This window comes from Balaenoptera musculus, chromosome 14 (assembly GCF_009873245.2).
Source record: "Balaenoptera musculus isolate JJ_BM4_2016_0621 chromosome 14, mBalMus1.pri.v3, whole genome shotgun sequence".
Lineage (NCBI taxonomy): Eukaryota > Metazoa > Chordata > Mammalia > Artiodactyla > Balaenopteridae > Balaenoptera > Balaenoptera musculus.
Genome location: NC_045798.1, coordinates 76,722,300 through 76,749,708, shown reverse-complemented (window position 1 = coordinate 76,749,708; position 27,409 = coordinate 76,722,300). Strand labels below are relative to the sequence as shown.

Genomic DNA, 27,409 nt, shown 5'->3' with positions numbered 1-27,409 from the left:
TTTACTATTTGTGGAAGGCATGGCATCGTTGGTATGTGGCCTCCAAAATGGCGGGAATACCTTACTTTTCCAGGTCACCTCACAAGCTGACATTCCTTACTGTGGTGGATAAACCAAGGTCTAGGGTCTTATTTTCAGGCTCACGGTTATAGAAGCCTGTTCTTTCTCAGCATATTAAGAATGGTCTCTTCGCTCAGGATGGATGCTTATTATCCAAGTGACAATGTATAGAATCAGATAGCAGTCTATTAATTTGCAATAAAAATCACTGTCAAAGGGATAGGAATAACTTGAAGTCCATAAAACAAGAACATGTTTTTTATATAGACTGGATCATAATCAAAAACAATATGGATTCAGCTACTGCTCTCTGAATACTGCTTCAGATCTACATTAGATGAGAATTCTTTATTCATTCCTTCTGCCAACACTGTTGTGTGTCTGCAGTATGTTTAAACATCGTGCAAACATTAACATTAACATTAAAATATTGAAACATTAACACATTAACATTAAACTTTGTGTAAGGGATATAATGGTGAATAAAAGCTGACACACTCCCTACCCTAGGAAGCTTATAGTTTAGGAATAAGATAAATTTTATTTGTATTTATCATACAAATAAACATAAAATTATAGCCGTGATAAGTACAACAAAAGAGGCCTGTGAAGCCATCAGAGTACAAAGCAGATATATCTCATAGGCTGTGTGGTCGGCAAAGGCTTCCTCAGAAATTGAGGCTTGATCTGAGATTGAAGAATGAGAAGCAGTTGCCAGGCCAAGGCAGGAGGAAGGGAGCTTTTCAGGCAAAGGAGCAGCATGTGCCCAGAGCTCTGGTAGAGGGTACGTGGCATTTTAAAGGATCTTGAAGAAAGCGGGTGTACAGAGCAACAGACCGTGGTTTGATGTGAAGCAGAATAAGGTAGACACTGGACCACACAGGGCCTCATGGGCCCTATGGAGTTAATCCTAAAGCTTGAGGAAGCCTTTGAAGTGCTCAAAGCCTGGGGAGTGACATGATCTGATTTTCTGTGAAAGGATTCCTCTGGCTGCAGCATGGAGACTAGATCAGAGGAGGCCAATGGTGGATTCTGGGGGAAGGAGAGGAAGCGATTAGGTGGCCAATGGGGTTTTCAGTGTTCTATGAGATGGTAAAGAGAGTCTAGATGGTAAAAAGTAAGACTGAGAGCCTGGGACCAAACTCCAATTTTAAATGGGGGCTAGAGAAGGTATCTGGAAAGAAGCCACAATGAGATTGGAGACACTCAGTGGAGCGATGTTACAGAGGCCCAGGAGGGGGTGGTCCACACAGCACTGCCAAGAGGTCACGTAATTATAATCATCACACAGCATTTGTAGCCACCGGTTAGTGCAGGACTATTGTGCGCCAGGTACTTTATAAATTTAGTCTCATTTGATCCTGCCATAACTCTGTAAGGGAGAAACTTTTATTTCTTTTTTAACTGATAAGGAAACTGAAGCATTGGAGAGGTTAAATAACCTGCCCAAGGTCTCAGAGATCACAAGCAAGTGTTTGAAACTGGGCATTCTGACAGCCAAGTATTTTACTCCCTGAAAAATTGTATGGACTAAAATAAAAGCAATCAATTAGTTGTAGAAAAATGGAGGTTATTAGCTCTATAGGAAGAGCGGTCTACAGGATGATAAAGAGTCAAAACAAGTTAGAGTGGCCTGGGGAGTGATGAGGAGGTGAGGCCATGGGGACAGAAAGCACGAACAACTCTTCTGGGGAACTGGACTTGAAGGGAGCTCTCCAGAACGATATTTGAGGTCTTTTGTCCAAAGAGCCTCTTATCTGGTTTGAATCTTTTCTGGACTTCACTGGCTGGCAAACCAACCTCCTTCTGATACATACTGTCTTTAATTTATATATATATATTTCTTTAGTTAAAGTCTATTTTTTGCTATTTATTTTCTATTTAAAGCATCTTTCTCATAATACTCAAAAACTGTTGCATAAAGTGGTCAAGTTTTTAGCATCTAGAATAAGTAACTTTTTGTTTTATGTGTTTTACATTTGGGGCTCCTAGTGGTTTCTTGTCGAATTTAAGTTTTCATAAGTTCACGTACCTCTAGCAAATGACATTTTTCAGAGATCAGTACCTACTATGTATTAAATAAATGTTTGAAGGTAATGGATTATAATGAATATCATGGTTACTTTTCAAACTACAGTGATATTAATTAGATTATTTACTTTCCTTGTTGATCTCTGTCAACTTCTTAGATTTGAACTTCTTCTGTTTGTAGGCTGATGTTGCACCACTGATGTCTGCTCTTATTGGAGTTCCCTTCCCTCTTAATTCAGTGGTAAAGAGTACAATTTTCTTATCAACTCTCAGAATTAAAAAAAATTATTGTACAGTAAAATTTACTTTTTTTGTGTTTCTGAATTATCTTTGATTACATTTAAAACTTTTTTCCTTTATATTTCTTTCTAAAGATGTAACACCTCATAATTATGTATGAAATACAACATGGAGCACAAGCCTAATAGCTTTTCTTAAAAAATTTGTATTTTCTAAAATGTAAATAGATTTATATCTTTGTATTTTAGTTACATGATGAAAATATATAAGTAATTTTTTATTGTAAGCAGCAGAAACTGAATCCATTTAAAGGAAATTTATTAAAAAGATATTGCTGGTTTGCTAAATCAAAGGGGTCCTCAAAAGCCAGACTGGGAAATGAACAGGAACCAAGAGTGCTCCAGAGACTCAGGAGAAAGAAGCTCACCGTGGTCCCATGGCAGGGCCAGTCTGCAAGGTCACTAGGGGAGAGTAGCATTACACCTGTTGTACTCTCTGTTCCTTGACTCTCAAGTGTCCAATTCCAGTGCTTACCATTTGAGTGGTCTGGCCTCAGTTATTTGTCTACCCTTCAGTGAGGGAAGGCTGGGGGGGCCTCATTAGAGACCTACTATGCTCTACCTGATATCTCAACTTAGAATGGTAATGCTGTTAAGAATGGGAACTGGATGCTGAAAAGCTAAAAGCAAACAAAATCCATTCCCATCAGCCATTCTTCCTAGCCCTTCAAATCAAACTTAAAAAAAGTAATGTCATCTACCTCAGAACTCTGATATGACCCCTATAGTCATAAGTGTGTGTGTATGTCTGTCACTGAAACCAAAGTTTCACAAAACAATCCTTACCATTACTATGCATAGTAGTATAGTCCTATTTTTCCTATTATGTCTTTTTTTTCTTTTTAAGTGAGCTGGCTGTGGCCCACCATAGTAATTTTTTGTGTGTGCAGAGCACCTTTAGTTCACTGCCTGCCACATAGTAATCTCTCAATAAATGTTAGGTTTTATTGAACTTAATTCATCTCTTTTGCTTTATTTACTTTATTATATCTACTTTGTAAGAAAAAATAATAGAACATTTTTTAGTTATGGTTTTTAAAAAGATTTTTTGTTTAATTATTCCAATAATTTGTCCATATGTCATCTCTATTGCTTCCTTTGTAAGTCTGTTTTGTTTTATAAGAATATTTTGAGCTTTGCTAGTTCTAATATTAAATCAGTGTCTATTATTTACAGGGAACCCTTCCTGTGGATATACTTAACAGCACTGATCTCTTCAAAGCAGAGAGCATGTTTACAAATGCAGTACAGATTCTTGAACAGTTCAAGGTAAAACAAGACCGCACACAAAAATGGATGCTATTACAATTTAAAAATTGCATATATTAAGTGAAAATATTTGATTTTGCATTTTAAGAAATGATTTTCTATAATTTATTATCTTTAAATTTTGTGTGTTTAACTAGTGTCCTAAAGTTTCACATATCTGAGGTGCAGGTTCCATGAATCAGTTTGAGGGTGTAGAATTACCTTTGAGGAGTGTCCCTAATTGTTAGAGTATCACATATGCTCATAAAGACTACAAACCAAGTCTTTATCAATGGAATTTGCCTTGTAGAAGTAGGATTAGAGATTGCAACATTTCTTGTCATTCCATGTATATTATATGCATTAAGAGCTTAAACAAGTGATCATTTAACTGAAACTTTCTGTTATTCTTTTTTGTTTTTGGCTGCGTTGGGTCTCCATTGCTGTGTGCGGGCTTTCTCTAGTTGCGGCGAGCAGGGGCTACTCTTCATTGCAGTGCATGGGCTTCTCTGCTGTGGAGCATGGGCTCTAGGTGCATGGGCTTTAGTAGTTGCAGCATGTGGGCTCAGTAGTTGTGGCATGCCGGCCCTAGAACATGCGGGCTTCAGTAGTTGCGGTGCATGGGCTCAGCAGTTGTGGCGCGTAGGCTGTAGGGTACACGGGCTTCAGTAGTTGTGGCTCGCGGGCTCCAGAGTGCAGGCTCAGTAGTTGTGGTGCACGAGCTTAGTTGCTCCACAGCATGTGGGATCCTCCCAGACCAGGGATTGAACCCGCGTCTCGTGTACTGGCAGGTAGACTCTCAACTACTGCGCCACCAGGGAAGTCCCTTTCTGTTATTCTTAATAACAGAATGTGTTAATGCAGCTTGGCTTATTTTGTTTCCTAAGAATTAAAGAAGTATAGTTTAATTACATTACAATATGTTATTTTGCAGGCTTGATATGCTTAATTCTCAGCTTATTGTAATGGTACAATAATATTAACATTTTCTTTAGATATTTATGAAATAATATAGCAACACAAAATGCCATTTATTTCTGTCCCTGAAGAACCATTTCAATGGATGTTTATATTTCAAAATGAAATTAATTTTTTTTTCTCATTTATAATATAAAGTATTTTCATACTTGGTTTGCAGGTGAAAATGACTCAGAAAAAAGAGGCTACTTTACCATTTCTGTTTACACCATTTAAGTAAGTCTCTTATATTTTTTATTAACTTGTAGGAAATAATTTTTCACTGAGTTTGAAAGCTTGACAGGATAGATTAGGTACTTAGAAACACTGTCTTTTTTGGGTATGTTAGTGCAGTCTTCTAAATGAAAGCCTCTTCTATTGTTTTATAAATAATGAACCAGATGCTATATACCTTTGAATGGCTGGTAGAGGAGATATAGGGGCGCAGAGAGATATGGGAAACATTAAGGAGATAAATTCAACAGGGCTTGACTGGGAAGGTGTGGGGCTCTTGGCTTGGTTGATTGGGAAGATGCTTGTGCCATATGGCTTATAGAAAGAAAGAAGAGCTAGTATGAAAGGTAAGGATGAATTTACTGAGTTCAACTTACATTTGAAGATACCAGTTAATTAGTTAAAAATAAGGACTTGGATCTCAAGATAGAGATGAGAATTGGTTATTAAGATTTTGGAGCCAACAGCATAAAGATGGTGGTGGAAACTGTTAAACATGTAGGAGGCTCTGGGAAGAATATAAAAAGTGACAAGAAAAGGCCAATGAGACAATTCTGGGAAACACTGACAACTACTTGGGCAAAGAGGAGAGTAGATTTTGGTGGGCAGCAGATTTTGTCCCACATCCAGAAAGATGTGCTTTCCTTAAATTGAGAATGGGGAGATTTGAGTCATAAATGTGGCTCTGCACCACCGACTCGGGCGGGTTTACTCAGCCTCCTTGGACTTCGTTTGCAATTAGTAGGGACTCACATTTAATTAGGAAGGATTTTGCTCTTGACCAAAATAAATAAAAACTGTTTGAAATATGGGTGGTAAGGATGTGATTGAATGACTTCATTGGAGTTATTTTTCATAACTTATATAGCACTAGACTAGTATTCATAAACTAGAAACTATTGCCCTCTGAATCATGTAATCACATCATTCTCTATGGCAGCCTGCCTTTGTGTGTGTGTGTGTGTGTGTGTGTGTGTGTGTGTGTGTGTATGTGTATAGGAGAGCAAAAACAAAGCAAAATTAGGATTTTGCAAGTTATGACCATATGAAATTAATTATATTACATATGTCAAAGGTAGAATTATTTTTGAGGAGTGTCCCTAATTGTAGGATTATCACATATACTTATAAAGACTATAAGCCAAGTCTTTATCAATTAGAATTTGCCCTATATTATATCATTTAGATATCATATGCATCTGTTTATTTGTAATGTAGAGGTATAGTCAGTAACAAAATAAACAAATAAATGAACAAGAAATATATTATCAATTTTTGATATGAAGAAAATACACAGGACACTGAAAGTAACTGAGAGTTACTTTAGGTTAGCTACTTGAGAAAGACTGATCAGGGAAATGCTCTTCTGGAAGGGGTTCAAGTGCACATTGCCCACCTTCCTCCACTTGGCCCGGGAGCTGACCATGAACTTCCCCTGCTTTCATGCTCAACACCTGCCTGCGGAGCCACTGCTAGCTTTGTGTCACCAGGGGGCCCAACAGAATGGTTGATTCTCACCCACTGGCTCACCCACCCTGCCTGCAAACTTGTCTGGCTGAAAATCATCATTTGTTGAAAGCCTGCAGTATGACCAGAAAAGCCTTGGATAAAACAAAGAATTGACTCGTGAGGAAATAGATAACTGAAGGAATAGAAAAGGGCTTAAAAATATTAAAATCCTCAGAAATATCTGAGAAACTGTTGTATCCATAAATAAAAAAGCAGCACAAACTTTACAAAATGAGAAAAAAAATAGGATGCATTTTTTTAAAAAAATGCAAAATGCAACTAAAAACTTACAGAATGATAAATTGTACAAGAATGGTCCAAATGGGAGGCAAATCCTCCAAATTAGAACAGCAAGTAGACCTCAAATGAAGTGAAATGAATTTTAAGTAACATATGCACTGAATGAGAAGCTGGAGGAAACACTGGAAGGTGTCGTTTCTTCACCCCCCATACACTGGAAACTTAAGGGAAAAGGAAACATTTTAAATTGTACAATAAAAGCAGGCTTCTGAAGCAACCTAAGATGTGACATGATTTTGAACAATTGTTGGGACTGTAAGAAAGATTTGAAGATTGGCATGTTGATCAAAGCTTCAAAGAAATAGATGAGAAAATTTAATTACAGTATAAAACTTTGCTACTGAGTGAACAGCATTTAAGTAATCATAAATAATGTAAATATTGGTTTTCAGCTTTTAGAGTCAAACCTTAGACAAAGCAAGGAAGACTTCATAATGATTACAGAATAGAATGCAAATGTTACCAACTTCGGCAATGTACAAGGCCACAGGTTGGAAGGCAGAAATATAAATGGAATAATAGTGGTGCTATTGTCCTCATAAAATAGAATGTGGAGATGATTCCAGCTACAGTTGAGAGAATAAGATAGAGGTTTGGGTATTAGATTATTAAAGTGACCAACGTAGCCACCAGGAGGTAAAAATAGTAATATAACCATATTGAGGTGGGAGGAGACAGCAGGAACAGAGTTGGCGGGGAGTCAACAGCAAGGGTCTCAGGTTATCAAGTCAAGAAATAGTAATAGGGGCTTCCCTAGTGGTGCAGTGATTAAGAATCCGTCCGCCAATGCAGGGGACATGGGTTCAAGCCCTGGCCCAGGAAGATCCCACATGCCGCGGAGCAACTAAGCCCGTGTGCCACAACTACTGAGCCAGCACTCTAGAGTCCGTGAGCCACAACTACTGAAGCCCTCATGCCTAGAGCTTGTGCTCTGCAACAAGAGAAGCCACTGCAATGAGAAGCTCACGCACTGCAACGAAGAGTAGCGCCCACTCACCACAACTAGAGACAGCCCGTGCACAGCAACAAAGACCCAATACAGTCAAAAATAAAAACAAATAAATAAACTTTTTAAAAAAGAAATAGTAATAAAAGCATATTATTAAGAAAAATGAGGGTAACTACCAGAATAACTAAAATCAGACACATGTAAAAGTTTTTATTTCTGGGTTGGGGAACTGAGAGCTGAGAAGGGTGGGGCAGGGACACATTGGTTGTCATTTTGCCCCTCTGTACTGTTTTTGATTTTAAAAAATTATATGTATATATTGCTTTGATAAAACATAATTTAAAAAGAAACAAAAAATAGGAAGTTCCCTGGTGGTCCAGTGGTTAGGACTTGGCATGTTCACTGATGTGGGCCTGGGCTCAGTCCCTGGTTGGGGAACTAAGATCCTGTAAGCCACACAGTGCGGCAAAAAAAAACACAAAAAACAAAACAAATGGTATTCTAATCATTGGCATGAATCAAAATCATAAAAGTTATGGGCACAGATAAAAAAGAAATTTATTCTTCCATATAAATTTTAGAATCATCAACTTGAATTATATGAAAAATTCTTTGGTTATTACACTATATTTAGGAAGCAATTTGGAGAGAATTGACGTTTTTACACTATTGAACTTTGTTTATTTATTTATATCTTCTGTTATGTCCCTAAGTAAAATTTTATCTTTTCCCATCCAGTATACATTTCTCATTATTTTATTCCTGGATATTTTATTTCTATTATGGGTAGTATCCTGTTTTCCCTGTTACATATGTTCAGTATACCAGGAAAAACAGTTATCATCATTTATCATCTGAGTACAATGGCTCTTTATTGTTCCTCTAATCCAATGAGTTTTTTTTCATTTCTACACCATCTCTTTCCTTCCAGTCACCTTTATATATACACCTAATGTTAGCATTGTCCACTTAGAAACTATATCAAGTAATTATTGGAACATAAACATCATAAAAGATGAAAGAATGCTGTGGTCACACATCCTTTTTGTAAAACAGCTCAGATTCTTGTTACAAATAATTGTTCAATGAAGTCCTTCCTTCTTGAATAAGTACCATATTTCCTTTTTCTTGTTAGAAATATATTGTTCACTCATCAGTTCTTAAATGTAAGAAAACTTATCTAGGATACTGACAGCTGAAAATTCAGTCTTGAGATTTTACTTATGTGATTAATTTCACCAGCATCACTAGATTTAGGTTTAATAATATCTCTCTACCATTCTTCCATTGTCTTATTTAGTCTTTTCTAGCATGAATAATTTGTGAATAATGTGATAGTTCCTAGGGTGATGAAATAGCAAATGTGTCAAGATATAGGAAGAACAAGATTGCTAACATCCTGTAACATATCTTAGACTTGTAAAAGGGTCCAATGGATCCAATATGGTAATTGCATATCCTATTTTATCCTATTATTTAAAAAATAAGTAAATTTTACCTTTGATATTTTAAAGACCTCTAAGAAAGAATAAAAATCATGAAATATTCATTATGACAAATAGAACTGCTCGAAAAACCCTCAAAACTAAAATTGGGTCTAATGGACTCCGAGTCTATGCCCAGGAATGACCAGCAGGTGGAGCTACATGACTAGAAAAAGTATAGTTTGGCTACGTGTGAAAGTACCTTAAAAAGGAGGAAAAAACACTTTCTATTTGGAAAGTGTGTATAGAGGCTAAAGTAAGATAAGAAAAACATTAAAAGAAAACAATTCCATGAAATGAGAAAAGAACAAGAGAAGACTCTTAAGAGATATTTTAGAAAAAAATGAAAATGGGAGGGAGATATTGTACCTTGCCAACAGAAGCCAAAACATGTTATATTTTATTTAAAAATCACTATTTAAATTCAGGGAACTGAAATAAATTTTAACAGAATATTTTAATATTAATATTTTCTACTAAAATGGCAAAAGATAACTTTTATTCTTTTTAATATATTTATTTCTTTTAGTCTGATATGGATTAAAATTCCTCCCTTGGACCAAATTTTAAATATTTGTTTTAATGTGAATCTTTCTACCACTTCATCCATCTGATTTACTAATTATTTACTAAAAGTGTAATTTTCTGCCTCAAACCCGAAATTCTTCTTTTAAAAAAGTAACTTTGGGGACTTCCCTGGTAGCACAGTAGTTAAGAATCCTCCTGCCAATGCAGGGGACACAGATTCGAGCCCTGGTTCTGGAAGATCCTACATGCCACGGAACAACTAAGCCCATGAGCCACAACTACTGAGCCTGCACTCCAGAGCCCGCGAGCCACAACTATGGAAGCCCGCGCACCTAGAGCCCATGCTCTGCAGCAAGAGAAGCCACCACAATGAGAAGCCCGCGCACCGTAACGAAGAGTAGCCCCTGCTCGCCACAACTGGAGAAAACCTGTGTGCATCAACAAAAACCCAACGCAGCCAAAAATAAATAATAAATAAATAAATAAATAGTTTTTTTAAAAAGTAACTTTTATACATCACATACCTACATTGGAAAATATTCATTTACTTATTATGACATGAAAGATAAGATTCTATATCATTGGTCAGTCTAAAGGAGTGCAAATTATTCTATAAATACTTTTTTATTCTGCTTTTTCTGTCTTTGTCGTCTTGATATAGTTTTTCCTTTAAATAGATATTCTAAAAAGGAATGGAGTAGATATCATTAGGTACCTCTAAAATATCATTTGTAAATGCAAATGAAATATCTTTGTAATAAAAATCTGAGTAAAGAATATATAATACTTCTATGGGTAGCATTTTAAGGAGATTTCACCCTCCAAACACTAGTTCATGCTGAAAGTCTTGATAATTCTAAAACATGGTTTAGTTTCTTCTACAGTGTTCAAATAACTGTGGAAAAAAGATGAAACAATAGCAATCACAGCAAAGAAATGTGCACAATTAATATTTATTTCTCTTTTGCTTTTTAGTTAAGCTTAACATGTTGATAACAGATTCTTTTAAAATTTGATGTTTTCAATATAAAAGATTTAGTCAATAGAGGAGAAATTTTCATACAAATTAGTACGTAGAAATGTTGTGTTGCTATTATCATAAATATTATTTCTGCCAAATTCTCTCTCTTCTCCCTCTCTGTGATTCCAGTTGTGTGTGTATATATATATGTGTGTGTGTGTATATATATATACAGGAGAAATATATATATATGTATGTTCCTGTTCACAATGATGTGTATGGTTGGTTTTTTAAATGGTCTTTTCTGTATTTTCTTTCTGCTCTTCAAGGTTGAGGCAAGATATTTTCTATTGACCTATCTTCCGATATACCAAATCTCTCTTCTGCTTTGTCTAGTTTGTGGCTATCAGTTATCACTTTTTTTCAATTCTAGGATTTTTATTTCAATTTATTTAAAAAGTAGATTCCAGTTATGTGGTGCAATTTTCTGTCTTTTTCTCCATTATTGAATATATTAACCACAATTATTTTAAAGTCTGTACTTGATAACACTAATAACCGTATTGTTCGTGAGTTTGTTACTGTTGTCCTTTGTCAGTTGGTCCTGTTGTTGTCTGGTAGTTTTTAAATGAACCCTTATCATTGTACATTAAAAGTTTTAGAAGCTCTGGATTATCTCATTCTCTGGAGAGGTCTTACCTTAACATCTGACAGGCACAGAGCAGTAGCTGACTCAAAGCTGTGTTGCAGTTTGTTTCTTTGTCTCTTCTTCCCGCTGGTTTGTCTCTGCTCTTAGAGTGGAGCCGCCCAGGGATCTCAGCTGAAGCTTGTTGTGTTAGCTAACGCCCTTCCTCTCAGGTGGCTCCTGAACACCAGATTTTCTCTCTCATATATCTTGAGATTACTGTCCTACTTTTCAGGTGCCGTCTCCCCAGCTTCTTATCGTCTTATCCTACACAGCTGAAGAATTCAGCTGAGTGTAAAGTTCACCTTCCCTCTTACCAGCACTTGGCCTCTGTTTCTTTATCTGAGTTCTCCATATATAAATTCTTGCTTATAAAAATTCCTTCTCTCATTTTTCTTAAGACTTCACTTCAGAATCTGTATTAAATTAGTTTAAGTAATTCCAGATAACCTTCTTTTCATGTCTTTTTTAAAAAATCCAGAATGAAAATTGTATATTTTTCTCTTATTTTTATTCTCTTTTGGGTCCTCAAGTCCTGGCTTCATGGGATGCTGCAAACCTTAATTTTTATCTCTACAGTCTGATAAGATTGCCAAAGGCTTTGTTGGATTCTCTACATCCTGGTAGCAGCCATCTGCCCAAATTCTCAGCCTTTTTCCTTGTGTAGGGATGCCCTAAGGGTTACAATTTTCTGTGTGATTTCTTTCTAGGGTCCAAACCCTTCAATTCTTGATGGTCTCAAGACCATCAAGGGTCTGCTAGCTCTCCAGTACCTTCAAATTTATTTTTAATTTTGTTTTATCAGGCTTTCTGGTTGTTCCTGGTGGGAGCATTGGTATGCCAAAGCTTCTCCATCATAGCCAGAAACTATGGTTAAATTTTAATGTTTTAATTATTTTAAAAATCTGGTTAGTAAAATGTGAATGAAAAAGTAATACATCTTCACAATAAAAATCACACAGATGATGAAAGTTCCCGTGCCTGGTGTGTTCCAGTCTTTACAGTCTTTGTTCCTGGAGGCATAGCTGCAATTTCTTATGTATCTGTCTATATATATCATGTGTACCTATGTATGTGTATGTATATATCCCTTTGGCTAACATTTTTTATTTTAATTATGAAATTATTCAAACACACTGAAAAGAATAAAGACTATAACAAAAATCCTTGTACCTACAATCCAGATTTTAAAAATGTTAACATTTTACCATATTTCTTTAGATCCTCTTTTTTTCTTAAGAAATAAAGTGGTGTAATATAATTGAATCCCTATTTTTAAAATCTACCAATTTTTTTTTTTTTTACAATTCTCTTTTTTTCCCTTCAGTACGATTTTCAAGATTTACCAGCATTGGCACGTGCAGCTCCCCTTTATTCATTTTAATTTGTATACGTTACTCCTTTGATTACTCCCTTGCCAGCCCCCCTTATTTTGTTGTTGTTATTTGTTTTGTCTTTTTTACATGGATGTTAAAATATTGTACCTTTTATTCTGGACTTTTTATTTCTCACAAAACTTCTTTATGTTTAAAATATGTGATACTAAGGCTTATTTTGCACTCATTCTCAACTTATGGAAAACTAAAAAAATTACATGGGGAACACGTTTATAAGAGTCTTTAATGTCATAATGCAACAGTGAGGTTTGTATAGCACATTTTGATGAATTCCAGACACATTCTGAACCTTTGGTATGTCCCTAGATTTATAAAGAGTCCATTTAGAAAAATATAAATTCGACTGACCATGGTTTCTTTACCAAAATACTGCATATATAATGTAATATTTTATATAAAATATGTATTTAATGTAATGTAACAAGTATTTCTCTTTAAAAATGTTTCTTCTCATTTTTTTTTAAGACTGCACTTGAGAACATAAATTAGCTTAAGTAATTTATTTCCAGACAAGCTTTTTTTCCCTTTTTTAATTTAGTTTAGCAAATTGTTAGGTGCTTTAAGAATGGCAAGATATATTCTTTTATTTTTCTTCCTTTTTTAGGTCTGCAATATTTTGATAGCATTTTTTTTAACATCTTTATTGGAGTATAATTGCTTTACAATGGTTGTGTTAGTTTCTGCTTTATAACAAAGTGAATCAGTTATACATATACATATATCCCCATATCTCTTCCCTCTTGCATCTCCCTCTTTCCCACCCACCCTATCCCACCCTTCTACCTGGTCACAAAGCAGCGAGCTGATCTCCCTGTGCTCTGCAACTGCTTTCCACTAGCTATCTATTTTACATTTGGTAGTGTATATATGTCCATATATACATTACCACTCTCTCACTTTGTCCCAGCTTACCCTTCCCCCTCCCTGTGTCCTCAAGTCCATTCTCTAGTAGGTCTGTGTCTTTATTCCAGTCTTGCCCCTAGGTTCTTGATGACCTTTTTTTTTTTTTTTTGGATTCCATATATATGTGTTAGCATACGGTATTTGTTTTTCTCTTTCTGACTTACTTCATTCTGTATGACAGCCTCTAGGTCCATCCACCTCACTACAAATAACTCAATTTCGTTTCTTTTTATGGCTGAGTAACATTCCATTGTATATATGTGCCACATCTTCTTTATCCATTCATATGTCCATGGACACTTAGGTTGCTTCCATGTCCTGGCTATCGTAAATAGAGCTGCAGTGAACATTGTGGTACATAACTCTTTTTGAATTATGGTTTTCTCGGTATGTGCCCAGTAGTGGGATTGCTGGGTCGTATGGTAGTTCTATTTTTAGTTTTTTAAGGAACCTCCATACTGTTCTCCATAGTGGCTGTATCAATTTACATTCCCACGAACAGTGCAAGAGGGTGCCCTTTTCTCCACACTCTCTCCAGCATTTATTGTTTGCAGATTTTTTAATGATGGCCATTCTGACTGGCGTAAGATGATATCTCATTGTAGTTTTGATTTGCATTTCTCTAATGATTAATGATGTTGAGCATTCTTTCATGTGTTTGTTGACAATCTATATATCTTCTTTGGAGAAATGTCTATTTAGGTCTTCTGCTCATTTTGGATTGGGTTGTTTGTTTTTTTGTTATTGAGCTGCATGAACTGCTTGTAAATTTTGGAGATTAATCCTTTGTCAGTTGCTTCATTTGCAAATATTTTCTCCCATTCTGAGGGTTGTCTTTTTGTCTTGTTTATGGTTTCCTTTGCTGTGCAAAAGCTTTTAAGTTTCATTAGGTCCCATTTGTTTATTTTTGTTTTTATTTCCATTTCTCTAGGGGGTGGGTCAAAAAGGATCTTGCTGTGATTTATGTCATGGAGTGTTCTGCCTATGTTTTCCTCTAAGAGTTAAATAGTGTCTGGCCTTACATTTAGGTCTTTAATCTATTTTGAGTTTATTTTTGTGTATGGTGTTAAAGAGTGTTCTAATTTCACTCTTTTACATGTAGCTGTCCAGTTTTCCCAGCACCACTTATTGAAGAGGCTGTCTTTTCTCCACTGTATATTCTTGCCTCCTTTATCAAAGATAAGGTGACCATAGGTGCGTGGCTTTATCTCTGGGCTTTCTATCCTGTTCCATTAATCTATATTTCTGTTTTTGTGCCAGTACCATACTGTCTTGATTACTGTAGCTTTGTAGTATAGTCTGAAGTCAGGGAGCCTGATTCCTCCAGCTCCGTTTTTCTTTCTCAAGATTGCTTTTGCTATTCGGGGTCTTTTGTGTTTCCATACAGATTGTGAAATTTTTTGTTCTAGTTCTGTGAAAAATGCCACTGGTAGTTTGATAGGGATTGCATTGAATCTGTAGATTGCTTTGGGTAGTAGAGTCATTTTCACAATGTTGATTCTTCCCATCCAAGAACATGGTATATCTCTCCATCTATTTGTATCATCTTTAATTTCTTTCATCAGTGTCTTATAGTTTTCTGCATAGAGGTCTTTTATCTCCTTAGATAGGTTTATTCCTAGATATTTTATTCTTTTTGTTGCAATGGTAAATGGGAGTGTTTTCTTAATTTCACTTTCAGATTTTTCATCATTAGTGTATAGGAATGCTAGAGATTTCTGTGCATTAATTTTGTATCTTGCTACTTTACCAAATTCATTGATTAGTTCTAGTAGTTTTCTGGTAGCATCATTAGGATTCTCTATGTATAGTATCATGTCATCTGCAAACAGTGACAGCTTTACTTCTTTTCCGATTTGGATTCCTTTTATTTCTTTTTCTTCTCTGATTGCTGTGGCTAAAACTTCCAAAACTATGTAGAATAATAGTGGTGAGAGTGGACAACCTTGTCTTGTTCCTGATCTTAGAGGAAATGGTTTCAGTTTTTCACCATTGAGGACGATGTTGGCTGTGGGTTTGTCATATATGGCCTTTATTATGTTGAGGTAAGTTATCTCTATGCCTACTTTCTGGAGGGTTTTTATCATAAATGGGTGGTGAATTTTGTGAAAAGCTTTCTCTGCATCTATTGAGATGATCATATGGTTTTTCTCCTTCTATTTGTTAACATGGTGTATCACATTGATTGATTTGCATATATTGAAGAATCCTTGCATTCCTGGATAAACCCCACTTGATCATGGTGTATGATCCTTTTAATGTGCTGTTGGATTCTGTTTGCTAGTATTTTGTTGAGGATTTTTGCATCTATGTTCATCAGTGATATTGGCCTGTAGTTTTCTTTCTTTGTGACATCTTTGTCTCGTTTTGGTATCAGGGTGATGGTGGCCTCGTAGAATGAGTTTGGGAGTGTTCCTCCATCTGCTATATTTTGGAAGAGTCTGACAAGGAGAGGTGTTACCTCTTCTCTAAATGTTTGATAGAATTCGCCTGTGAAGCCACCTGGTCCTGGACTTTTGTTTGTTGGAAGATTTTTTATCACGGTTTCAATTTCAGTGCTTCTGATTGGTGTGTTCATATTTTCTATTTCTTCCTGGTTCAGTCTCGGCAGGTTATGTGTTTCTAAGAATTTGTCCATTTCTTCCAAGTTGTCCATTTTATTGGCAGATAGTTGCTTGTAGTAATCTCTCATGATCCTTTGTATTTCTGCAGTGTCAGTTGTTACTTCTCCTTTTTCATTTCTAAATTTATTAATTTGAGTCTTCTCCCTTTTCTTCTTGTGAGTCTGGCTAATGGTTTATCAATTTTGTTTATCTTCTCAAAGAACCAGCTTTTAGTTTTATTGATCTTTGCTATAGTTTCCTTCATTTCTTTTTCATTTATTTCTGATCTGATCTTTATGATTTCTTTCCTTCTGCTAACTTTGGGGTTTTTTTGTTCTTCTTTCTCTAATTGCTTTAGGTGTAAGGTTAGGTTGTTTATTTAAGATGTTTCTTGTTTCTTAAGGTAGGATTGTACTGCTATAAACTTCCCTCTTAGAACTGCTTTTGCTGCATCCCATAGGTTTTGGGTCGTCGTGTTTTCATTGTCATTTGTTTCTAGGTATTTTTTGATTTCCTCTTTGATTTCTTCAGTGATCTCTTGGTTATTAAGTAGTGTATTGTTTAGCCTCTATGTGTTTGTATTTTTTACAGATTTTTTCCTGTAATTGATATCTAGTCTCATAGCGTTGTGGTTGGAGAAGATGCTTGATACGATTTCAATTTTCTTAAATTTACCAAGGCTTGATTTGTGACTGAAGATATGATCTATCCTGGAGAATGTTCCATGAGCACTTGAGAAGAAAGAGTATTCTGTTGTTTTTGGGTGGAATGTCCTATAAATATCAATTTAGTCCATCTTGTTTAATGTATCATTTGAAGCTTATGTTTCCTTATTTATTTTCATTTTGGATGATCTTTCCATTGGTGAAAGTGGGGTGTTAAAGTCCCTTACTATGATTGTGTTACTGTCAATTTCCCCTTTTATGGCTATTAGTATTTGCCTTATGTATTGAGGTGCTCCTGTGTCAGGTGCATAAATATTTACAATTGTTATATCTTCTTCTTGGATCGATCCCTTGATCATTATGTAGTGTCCTTCTTTGTCTCTGGTAATAGTCTTTGTTTTAAAGTCTATTTTGTCTGATATGAGAATTGCTACTGCAACTTTCTTTTGATTTCCATTTGCATGCAATATCTTTTTCCATCCCCTTACTTTCAGTCTGTATGTGTCTCTAGGTCTGAAGTGGGTCTCTTGTAGACAGCATATATATGGGTGTTGTTTTTGTGTCCATTCAGCTAGTCTATGTCTTTTTGTTGGAGCATTTAATCCATTTACATTTAATGTAATTATCGATATGTATGTTCCTATTACCATTTTCTTAATTGTTTTGGGTTTGTTATTGTAGGTCTTTTCCTTCTCTTGTGTTTCCTGCCTAGAGAAGTTCCTTTAGCATTTGTTGTAAATTGCTGGTTTGGTGGACTGAATTCTCTTAGCTTTTGCTTGTCTGTAAAGCTTTTAATTTCTCCGTCAAATCTGACTGAGATCCTTGCTGGGTAGAGTAATCTTGGTTGTAGGTTTTTCTCCTTCATCACTTTAAATATATCCTGCCACTCCCTTCTGGCTTGCAGAGTTTCTGCTGAAAGATCAGCTGTTAACCTTATGGGGATTCCCTTGTATGTTATTTGTTGTTTTTCCCTTGTTGCTTTTAATATTTTTTCTTTGTATTTAATTTTTCATAGTTTGATTAATATGTGTCTTGGCGTGTTTCTCCTTGGATTTATCCTGTATGGGACTCTCTGTGCTTCCTGGACTTGATTAACTATTTCCTTTCCCATATTAGGGAAGTTTTCCACTATAATCTCTTCAAAAATTTTCTCAGTCCCTTTCTTTTTGTCTTCTTCTTCTGGGACCCCTATAATTCGAATGTTGGTGTGTTTAATGTTGTCCCAGAGGTCTCTGACACTGTCCTCAGTTCTTTTCATTCTTTCTCTTTATTCTGCTCTGCAGTATTTACTTCCACTATTTTATCTTCCAGGTCACTTATCCATTCTTCTGCCTCAGTTATTCTACTTTTGATCCCTTTTAGAGAATTTTTAGTTTCATTTATTGTGTTGTTCATCACTGTTTGTTTGCTCTTTGGTTCTTCTGGGTCCTTGTTAAACGTTTCTTGTATTTTCTCCATTCTATTTCCAAGATCTTGGATCATCTTTACTATCCTTATTCTGAATTCTCTTTCAGGTAGACTGCCTATTTCCTCTTCATTTGTTAGGTCTGGTGGGTTTTTACCTTGCTCCTTCATCTGCTGTGTGTTTCTCTGTCTTCTCATTTTGCTTAACTTACTGCGTTTGGGGTCTCCTTTTCTCAGGCTGGAGGTTCATAGTTCCCGTTGTTTTTGGTGTCTGCCCGCAGTGACTAGGGTTGGTTCAGTGGGTTGTGTAGGCTTCCTGGTGGAGGGGACTAGTGCCTGTGTTCTGGTGGATGAGGCTGAATCTTGTCTTTGTGGTGGGCAGGTCCACGTCTGGTGGTGTGTTTTGGGGTGTCTGTGGCCTTATTATGATTTTAGGCAACCTCTCTGCTAATGGATGGGGTTGTGTTCCTGTCTTGCTAGTTGTTTGGCTTAGGGTGTCCAGCACTGTAGCTTGCTGATCATTGAGTGGAGCTGGGTCTTGGCATTGAGATGTAGATCTCTGGGAGATTTTCCCCATTTGATATTACGTGGAGCTGGGAGGTCTCTTGTGGACCAGTGTCCTGAACTTGGCTCTCCCACCTCAGCGGAACAGCCCTGACACCTGGCTGGAGTACCAAGGGCCTGTCATCCACACGGCTCAGGATAAAAGGGAGAAAAGAAAGAAAGAAAGGAAGAAGAAGATAAAATAAAATAAAATAAAATAAAATGGTTATTAAAGTAAAAAATAAAAAAATAATCATTAAAAAAAAAGTTTTTTTTAAGTAATAAAAAAAAAAAAAAGAGGAGAGCAACCAAACCAAAAACACAAATCCACCAATGATAAGTGCTAAAAACTATACTAAAATAAAAACAAACAAACAAAAAAAAACCAGACAGACAGAACCCTAGGACAAATGGTAGAAACAAAAGTATACAGACAAAATCACACACAGAAGCATACACATACACACTCACAAAAAGAGAAAAAGGAAAAAATATATATATATCGTTGCTCCCAAAGTCCACCTCCTCAATTTGGGATGATTTGTTGTCTATTCAGGTGTTCCACAGATGCAGGGTACATCTGGTTGACTGTGGAGATTTAATCCACTGCTCCTGAGGCTGCTGGGAAAAATTTCCCTTTCTCTTCTTTGTTCGAGGGTTCAGCTTTGGAATTGGCCCCGCCTCTGCATGTAGGTCGCCTGAGGGCATCTGTTCTTTTCTCAGACAGGACGGGGTTACAGGAGCAGCTGATTCGGGGGCTCTGGCTCACTCAGGCCGCGGGGAGGGAGGGGTACAGAGTGTGGGGCGAGCCTCCGGCGGCAGAGGCCGGCACGACGTTGCACCAGCCTGAGGTGCCGTGTGTTCTCCCGGGGAAGTTGTCCCTGGATCTCTGGACCCTGGCAGTGGCGGGCTGCACAGGCTCCCGGGAGGGGAGGTGTGGAGAGTGACCTGTGCTTGCACACAGGATTCTTGGTGGCTACAGCAGCAGCCTTACCGTCTCATGTCCATCTCTGGGGTCCGTGCTGGTAGCCGCGGCTCACGCCCGTCTCTGGAGCTCCTTTAAGCGGCGCTCTGAATCCCCTCTCCTCGCTCACCAGGAAACAAAGAGGCAAGAAAAAGTTTCTTGCCTCTTCGGCAGCTCCAGACTTTTTCAGGGACTCCCTCCCGGCTAGCTGTGGCGCACTAGCCCCTTCAGGCTGTGTTCACGCCGCCAACCCCAGTCCTCTCCCTGCGATCCGACCGAAGCCCGAGCCTCAGCTCCCAGTCCCCGCCCGCCCGGGCGGTTGAGCAGACAAGCCTCTCGGGCTGGTGTGTGCTGGTTGGAACCGATCCTCTGTGCAGGAATCCCTCCGCTTTGCCCTCCACACCCCTGTGGCTGCGCTCTCCTCCGTGGCTCCGAAGCTTCCCCCCTCCGCCACCCGCAGTCTCCGCCCGCGAAGGGGCTTCCTAGTGTGTGGAAACCTTTCCTCTTTCACGGCTCCCTCCCACTGGTGCAGGTCCCATCCCTATTCTTTTGTCTCTGTTTTTTCTTTTTTCTTTTGCCCTACCCAGGTACGTGGGGAGTTTCTTGCCTTTTGGGAGGTCTGAGGTCTTCTGCCAGCATTCAGTAGGTGTTCTGTAGGAGCTGTTCCATATGTAGATGTATTTCTGATGTATCTGTGGGGAGGAAGGTGATCTCCACGTCTTACTCTTCTGCCATCTTGAAGCTCCTCTCCTTATAGCATTTTAATCAATTAAGGTTTATTGATTCATTTTATGTGCTTTGCACTTTGCTGAGTATTATTGATATTAATGTAAATAATTAGTTGCCCTCATGAAAGTTAAAATTTAATTGAAGAGAAATAAATTGATGATGAGACCACACTAAAGTGCTAATGGTGTGAGGTGAGATTTGGAGTAGACCATAAAGGATGATGAAGATTTGATTTTGGAAAGCAGAGATGGGAGGATCTTTATGAACAATAACTCAGACGTGAATGCAAGATAGGTGAAGAGTGAAGAGCTTAACCATTTTATAACTGAGAGTATATATTTGGGATAATGGGAAATTAAGTAGAATAGAAGGAGATGGTCATCAGTAGTCCAGGAAGTTTAGAATTGATGCAGTAGACAATAATATACCCATATCAATTTCAAGTATATTAGAAGATGTAATCAGTATTTTAGGAAGTGGAGTGGATTAGAGCAAGGAGAAGGAAGATCAACTTAGAAGGGTTTTATAGAACTTTGGAAAATTTATCTTAGATGTAGCCTTCAAAGAAGCCCTTTGGCCCAGTAATTCCATTTCTAAGACTTCTAGGAAGATATTCCAAAATGTGTGGTGTCTGAAGGGCGGAGAACTGGATCATGGCAACAGTTTGAAGTAACTTGTTTTTCTTTCATGTATTCTTGCTTCCTGGTACCTTTTTCTTCCACATCCCATTGAGTCCAGGGGTGGGGGATTTTCCTACAATCTGACAAAGTGATTGGGTTCCCATGAGTTGAAAGATCTGGTATCCCTTGGAGTCGGCACAGATTCTTAATCAAGCCTCTATAGAACTGTAGAGAGTTCATAGTTGACTTCTGGGGTTCTTGAATTTTCTGAAATTATATGTAAGATTTTGGATTATTTATTTTTCTAGAGCGAGTTTCAGATTCTGAAAGATGTCTGTGACCCACCCAAACTAATAACATTGCTTAAAAGATGAACTTTCTACAAAGTCTCCATCTTATCTCTTTAGAAGCTGCTGAAACCAAGTAGAAAGAAGACAAGTGATTATGAGCCATATGAAATTGTCAAAATTTAATTTTAGTAGTTTTGACATATAAAAAACAGCAATTTCAAATGATCCAACCTAATATATCCTTAAATAACTTTTTTACACTTTTAAAATGTAAAGGTATTCACTTTAGGACTGTAGATGCTAGTTAGCAGTATATATTCAATTTGTGTTTAAATATACTTATTTAAAATTACTTATGCAGTATTAGGGGTATTTCTCCTTTGTATTTAAGGTTTTACTGTGGTAAACAAGGACAGGGAAATGGTGAAAGAGAATGAAAGATAGGAAAACCAAAAAGTATATGGTGTAATACAAAAATAGCAAATAGATTCAAATTATTCACTAACTTTAATTGTTGGTTAAGCTCTGCTCGGATCTCTTGATAATGAAATTGTCAGGCCCTGTCTGGCTCAAGGGTACAAAGCACCGTAATGAATCTGCCCTGTCTGTTGTGTCTACCATGAGCATGAGAGAGCTGAGTGTTGTAACTCAGACCACTCGTTTGTTGTTCCATTAATTACATTGATTTAATCAGAATTTCTGTGTTAGCCAGAGCATTACATTTCTTCCAATGATATATTGTATGACTATCATAAGTGGAGTTTGGCAGTTGAAACTTTGAATCAAGAAAACCAAATTTAATTGTAAGTTATTTCTTGGAAGAGTTCAGATAACCAGCAGTGATACAGTTTGGCTCAGAGTTTGTTTGTTTCTTTCTTTCTCTCTTTCTTTTCTCAATTTTCACCATCCTTTTATTTTCAATTAAGCAAAGAACCAAGAAAAAATGTAACTGAAATGAAGAAACATTTTAAACCTAAAGCATTTTTTTTCTTTTGTAGCTCGCTTTCTGATTCTAAACAGATCAACATTTTAAGAAAAGCAAGATCTTACATAAAACAGAAAAAGTATGATGAAGCAGTAAGTATGCAGGCCTTGTATATATAAATAGCTGATCATTCAGGTATGGGGAGGGGCAAGTATGGTGATGGAGAGCAAAGTGGGCAGGCCAGGGAGCTTTCCTGAACCTTTAAGGAAGGGTTGAATTTCCTAAGTAGCTGCTTTATCCACATGGACATACTTCTCTTATTTCAGGTAATGTTATAGGTAAACTTTTTTAGGTTAACATTGGAAATGAACAATTGCTGTTCTCTATAATGAGAAAGTATATTCCAAGCTTCTGTCATCCAACTTATTTATGCATAATATTTTAGAACATGACATATCTGTGCATTTAGAATTAGCTTCACACTATTAGAAATCTAATGGTTCATACTGAAGCTCTGACTTTTCCCAACTCCTACCCTACTATGTTTTTCATTAATTTTCTCTGTTTTAAATGGTCATATAATTTTAAAGTAAGAAAGAATTGTATTTTTGGTTTCTAAAATTGCCTAAGTAGTATGATGGCATTTCTAATGCTTATTTTTGTTACGGTTTTACAGTGGCAAGCTATTCTTCTCCACTAAAATATTAAGCTATTTTAATAACGTTTTATAACTGATTTGGGTAATCTGATATGAGAAAGTCAAAAAATGTAAATGTGGGCATCTCCTATCAGGGACCTATATTAGAGAACCATTTCTTTCATGTGTCATTTGAAGATAATTTCCACAAAATGAATCATTTAGAATCATTTAAAATCATTGCACATCTCATAGATAGTTTGCATTTTAAATGTCCTTTTTTATCAAGATTTAGAAATTTATTTTATTCAGGAATTTTTCTTATACTTTGCAAGAAGATCCTTGAACAATCAAAAATCTGTTTTGATCAATCATCTACGGTTACTTTAATAATTTTTCTTCCTTTGAAACTTAGATTTTCTTTGTCTTTGCATGTGGCAAGTTATATTTTTCTTTCTCCGTAGGTCTCCCTTTGCAAGGAGCTGATTAATCTTGCATTGAAAGGATTGTCCTATTATCACACTTATGACAGATTCTTTTTGGCTTTCAATGTCGTTCTTGGTTTTGTGGGATGGACATCTTATGCTTCTTTGCTGATCATCAAGTCTCACTGCAACCTTACCAGAGGTGTTAGTAAAGAAGTCAAGGTATGTTCAGAAAGTATAATGAAGATTCAGATGATGGTGTAAAATCATAAGACTAAGGAAAGAAATTATATCAAATTAACTGCAGTGAGTTCATATAATGTACATGCTATACTAAGCTAACTCTTTCATTTGCTTTTGTTGTACTCGGTCTTTTTTTCTCAGTAATCTCTGTTTCTTTAGTTGGGAAAAGGGTGTATCAGTAATAATGGTCCTGTAACTTAAGAGGCTATAAAGATAGCTGTGTAATTTACATTTGCCTATGGCATTAACTGTGTTGTTTTTCTGTTTATTTTTATAATTATTTAGCATGTTACAAGTATTCCGTATCTTTCTACAGTACAGGTGATCAGAAAACAGTTTCAAAGCAATATATTTAACTTTATCTGATATTAAGTTTAGGAGCTGGAAAGAAATAAAATCACTTATTCAAAATGTTCCTTTTAAAATAATATACATTTTTCTGGAACTATCCTTACCGTCTTCATCTTTCTAAAATTCTTAAATACAGATTTCCAGAACTTTCTATATATCCTCATTTTAAGAATTAGTCCCTAGTTTACTGTACTTTCAATGCCAAAAAAACCCCGCTCTTTAATAATACTTTATACAACTAAGAAAATATAACAGTACATATATGGTTTTACTATATTAAAACACTTTACTCTTTTAAAATATATTACTGTCATTTACCAGGGATAATATGCCTCTTCCATCTCCTTTACTTCATTCTCTAATGATTATTACCATGTCCAAATCCTCTAAAAAGTAATATACCTGAATGGTGTATTATTAATAATAATAGTCTGCAGACATTTCCAGTGGTAACTTTTTTCAATTTTATACTTTATTTTTCTGTAATGGAAGGAAGAGCAGTAGTATTTATTCCATTTTTTTATAATGCTGTAATGCATCTTAAATAATTTACCCCAAGTAATTTTCATTGTTTGAATGTATGTGAAATTGGCTAGAGTAGAAATCATTTCTTACGTGGTAGGAAAAGAGACAAAAACAAACGTGTTTTAGTGGAGGATATAACTAGGCATTCAGCTGGGTATTTGAAATTTATTTTGCCACTTTAAACGTAACAGTGCTGGAAGTAGGCATTATAATTTTTCTGTATAAAAGAGGAAACTGAAGCTATTTAAGTAATTTGCAAAAGGCCATTCAGCTAGGATGTGGAGGAACTGAGATTTGAGTCCAGAGTAGTCTAATGCCAAACACTGCCTTTTGGTATTTGTCTTGACGTTTTGGGTTATTGAGAAGGGATATGATGTCTTTAGATTGTTGTGTCAGCAGATTTCACAGCTGATAGTTCTTTATTCATTAATCTGATAATGCAGAGAATATTTGCGTATACAGCACAATGCTAGATGCTTCATAGGATACACCAAGAAATACAAAATTCAGATACAAAATTACAAGCTTCTCAAGGAGCTTGTAATTAAATAAAGTAGGTAAGAGATGTATACACATAGCCACCTTATCAGGTATAGGTCATATACTACGCTATATTACATAAGACAACAAATGTTTGAGAACTTTAATATAAAATGTTAAGTGAATGTGATACAATGACTCATATTTTAAATAAAGAAAATCTCACTTTAGCTAGGGTGATGATAACAGGAAAAAATAAGTCTTGGTGGAAGTTTAACAGTCAGAATATAGGGAGAGGATAAGAATTAAAGCAAATTGAATAACATAAATAGAGGCAGAGTTGGGAAGATGTATTTTTATGCTGGGAAAATAAGTAATATTTATTAAACTGCACTATTCCAGGACTGTCCTGGTGTTTGTACATGTGTTATTCAGTTAAGCTTAATACTACCCTAAATTAATGGTTATGATTCTCATAATATGGATGGGGGAATTTAGGCTCAGAGAGATAAATGTTTTCCTCAAGGACACACTGGTGTCCTTGAACTCTAATACTTAAATTCATGCTCTTTCTATACCATGCTGCCTTCAAAATAAATAGTTCAGTTTGGGGGGAATTTGGGAGGTTTGTTCAAGGGCCTAATAAGAGATAATACTGGGGCTTCCCTGGTGGCACAGTGGTTAAGAATCCGCCTGCCAATGCAGGGGACAAGGGTTCAAGCCCTGGTCCGGGAAGTTCCCACACGCCGCGGAGCAATGAAGCCCGTGCGCCACAAATACTGAGCCTGCGCTCTAGAGCCAAAAGCCACAACTACTGAGTCCTCGTGCCCCCAACCACTGAAGCCCGCGCGCCTAGAGCCCGTGCTCCGCAACAAGAGAAGCCACTGCAATGAGAAGCCCACGCACCGCAACGAAGAGTAGCCCCCCGCTCACCGCAACTGGAGAAAGCACAACACGCAGCAAGGAAGACCCAATGCAGCCAAAAATAAATAAATAAATAAATAAATTAATTTTTAAAAAAAGAGAGAGAGATAATACTGATAATATAGATTAGATGGAAGTAATCAAAGGCCTCAAATGCTAGACTATAGAGTTTAGACTTTATTTAGTGAAGAGCTGGTCTATCACTTAGAGTTAAACCAGAGAAGTAGACCAGTACGATCTCTGTATTAAGAAATTTAGTGTAAGGAATTGACTCATGTGACTGTGGGGCTAGTTAGGCAGGTCCTAAGTTCAGAGGTCAGGCCATCAGGAAGGGCAGACTGGAACTTGCAGGCAGGAGTGGAAGCTTCACTCCACAAGTACAGTTTCTTCTTCAGGGAACCCTCTGTTCTGCTCTTAGAGCCTTTTGTGAATCAGGCTCACCGTGATTGTTCAGGATAATCTCCCTTAAAGTCAACTGATCATGGACATTAATCACATCTACAAGATATTTTCACAGCCAACACCTAGATTAATATGTGATTGAATAACTAACCAGGGTCTGTAGCCTAGCCAAGTTGACACGTAAAACTGACCATTACAGTTGAGGTTATTAAAAGTATTTTGAACCCTTTGGTTCTGTTTGCAAAACATTCTGATTCTTCTTCAGCGAGAGTTTATAATCTAGTGAAGTGTCAGCATCTGGAGGAAGAATAAGTTGCCAGAAGTCTACAGCATTAACCAAAGGGAGGCTTGGAGAGCAATTAGGGGGTGAGATGATTGCAGCTGTGCACGCATTAGAACATGATGCTTGCAGTTGGGGTGTAGGGAGCCTTCACCGAGGTAGTTGTTGCCAAAGTCAAATCTTAAAGGGTGAGTCGGATAGCCCAATAGAAAAAAGGAAAAAGGTGCAGGGAGAGCAGCATGTGCCAGATGAGGAGTGAGGTAGCATGGCTTCTTGGAAGGGCTGCAAGTCACTGACACAGCTGGACTATAGAGGGCCCCGGGGGGAGTGAGAGGTGAGCTCGCAGCAAATTCTACCCTCCACTGCCGGGTGAGGAAACAGAGCTTGAGACAATCTAAATGGTTTAGTCAAATTGACAGCAAATAGAACAGCAGTGCTGGAATTAAATTTAGGTCTGACTCCAAAGTTTCTGTCACTTCTCCATGACAGTGTCCCCCAGATTATACAGGTTTATCACTCTTACAGACAACTCTGCAGTGAACATTCTCTTTAAGGGTAATTTGCCATAGCTCCTCCTAATTGAACTCTGCATTTAACTTCTATCTACTTTTCTCCTTTGCTTTTGCTAGTTCAGATGTCTTTTGCTTTAGAACTGAATATCCTTATTTTGCCACATGCTTCCCTTATTCTCTCACTGCTTAGGGAAATCACAAAATGTTAACCCCTTAAACCAAGTCCCAGGATTCCATCTCCACCTGTATGGTTTAAACTCCTCATAGGCCAGCACCTAGTACTGAGCATGGCGTAGACTGTGCGACATAATCATTGTTAGTTGGATGGAGGAGTGATGACAA

At 36.9% G+C, this 27,409-nt stretch overlaps 1 protein-coding gene across 1 annotated transcript in view; it reads left to right on the top strand.

The window, feature by feature from the left end:
- PIGN (phosphatidylinositol glycan anchor biosynthesis class N) overlaps positions 1 to 27,409 on the top strand; it is a 108,671-nt gene that overhangs the window by 22,818 nt on the left and 58,444 nt on the right. The window contains 5 exon segments of the mRNA XM_036823699.1: positions 2,273 to 2,332; positions 3,567 to 3,659; positions 4,777 to 4,832; positions 22,362 to 22,440; positions 23,390 to 23,572. Of these exon segments, the coding sequence (XP_036679594.1) occupies positions 2,273 to 2,332; positions 3,567 to 3,659; positions 4,777 to 4,832; positions 22,362 to 22,440; positions 23,390 to 23,572 (471 nt within the window).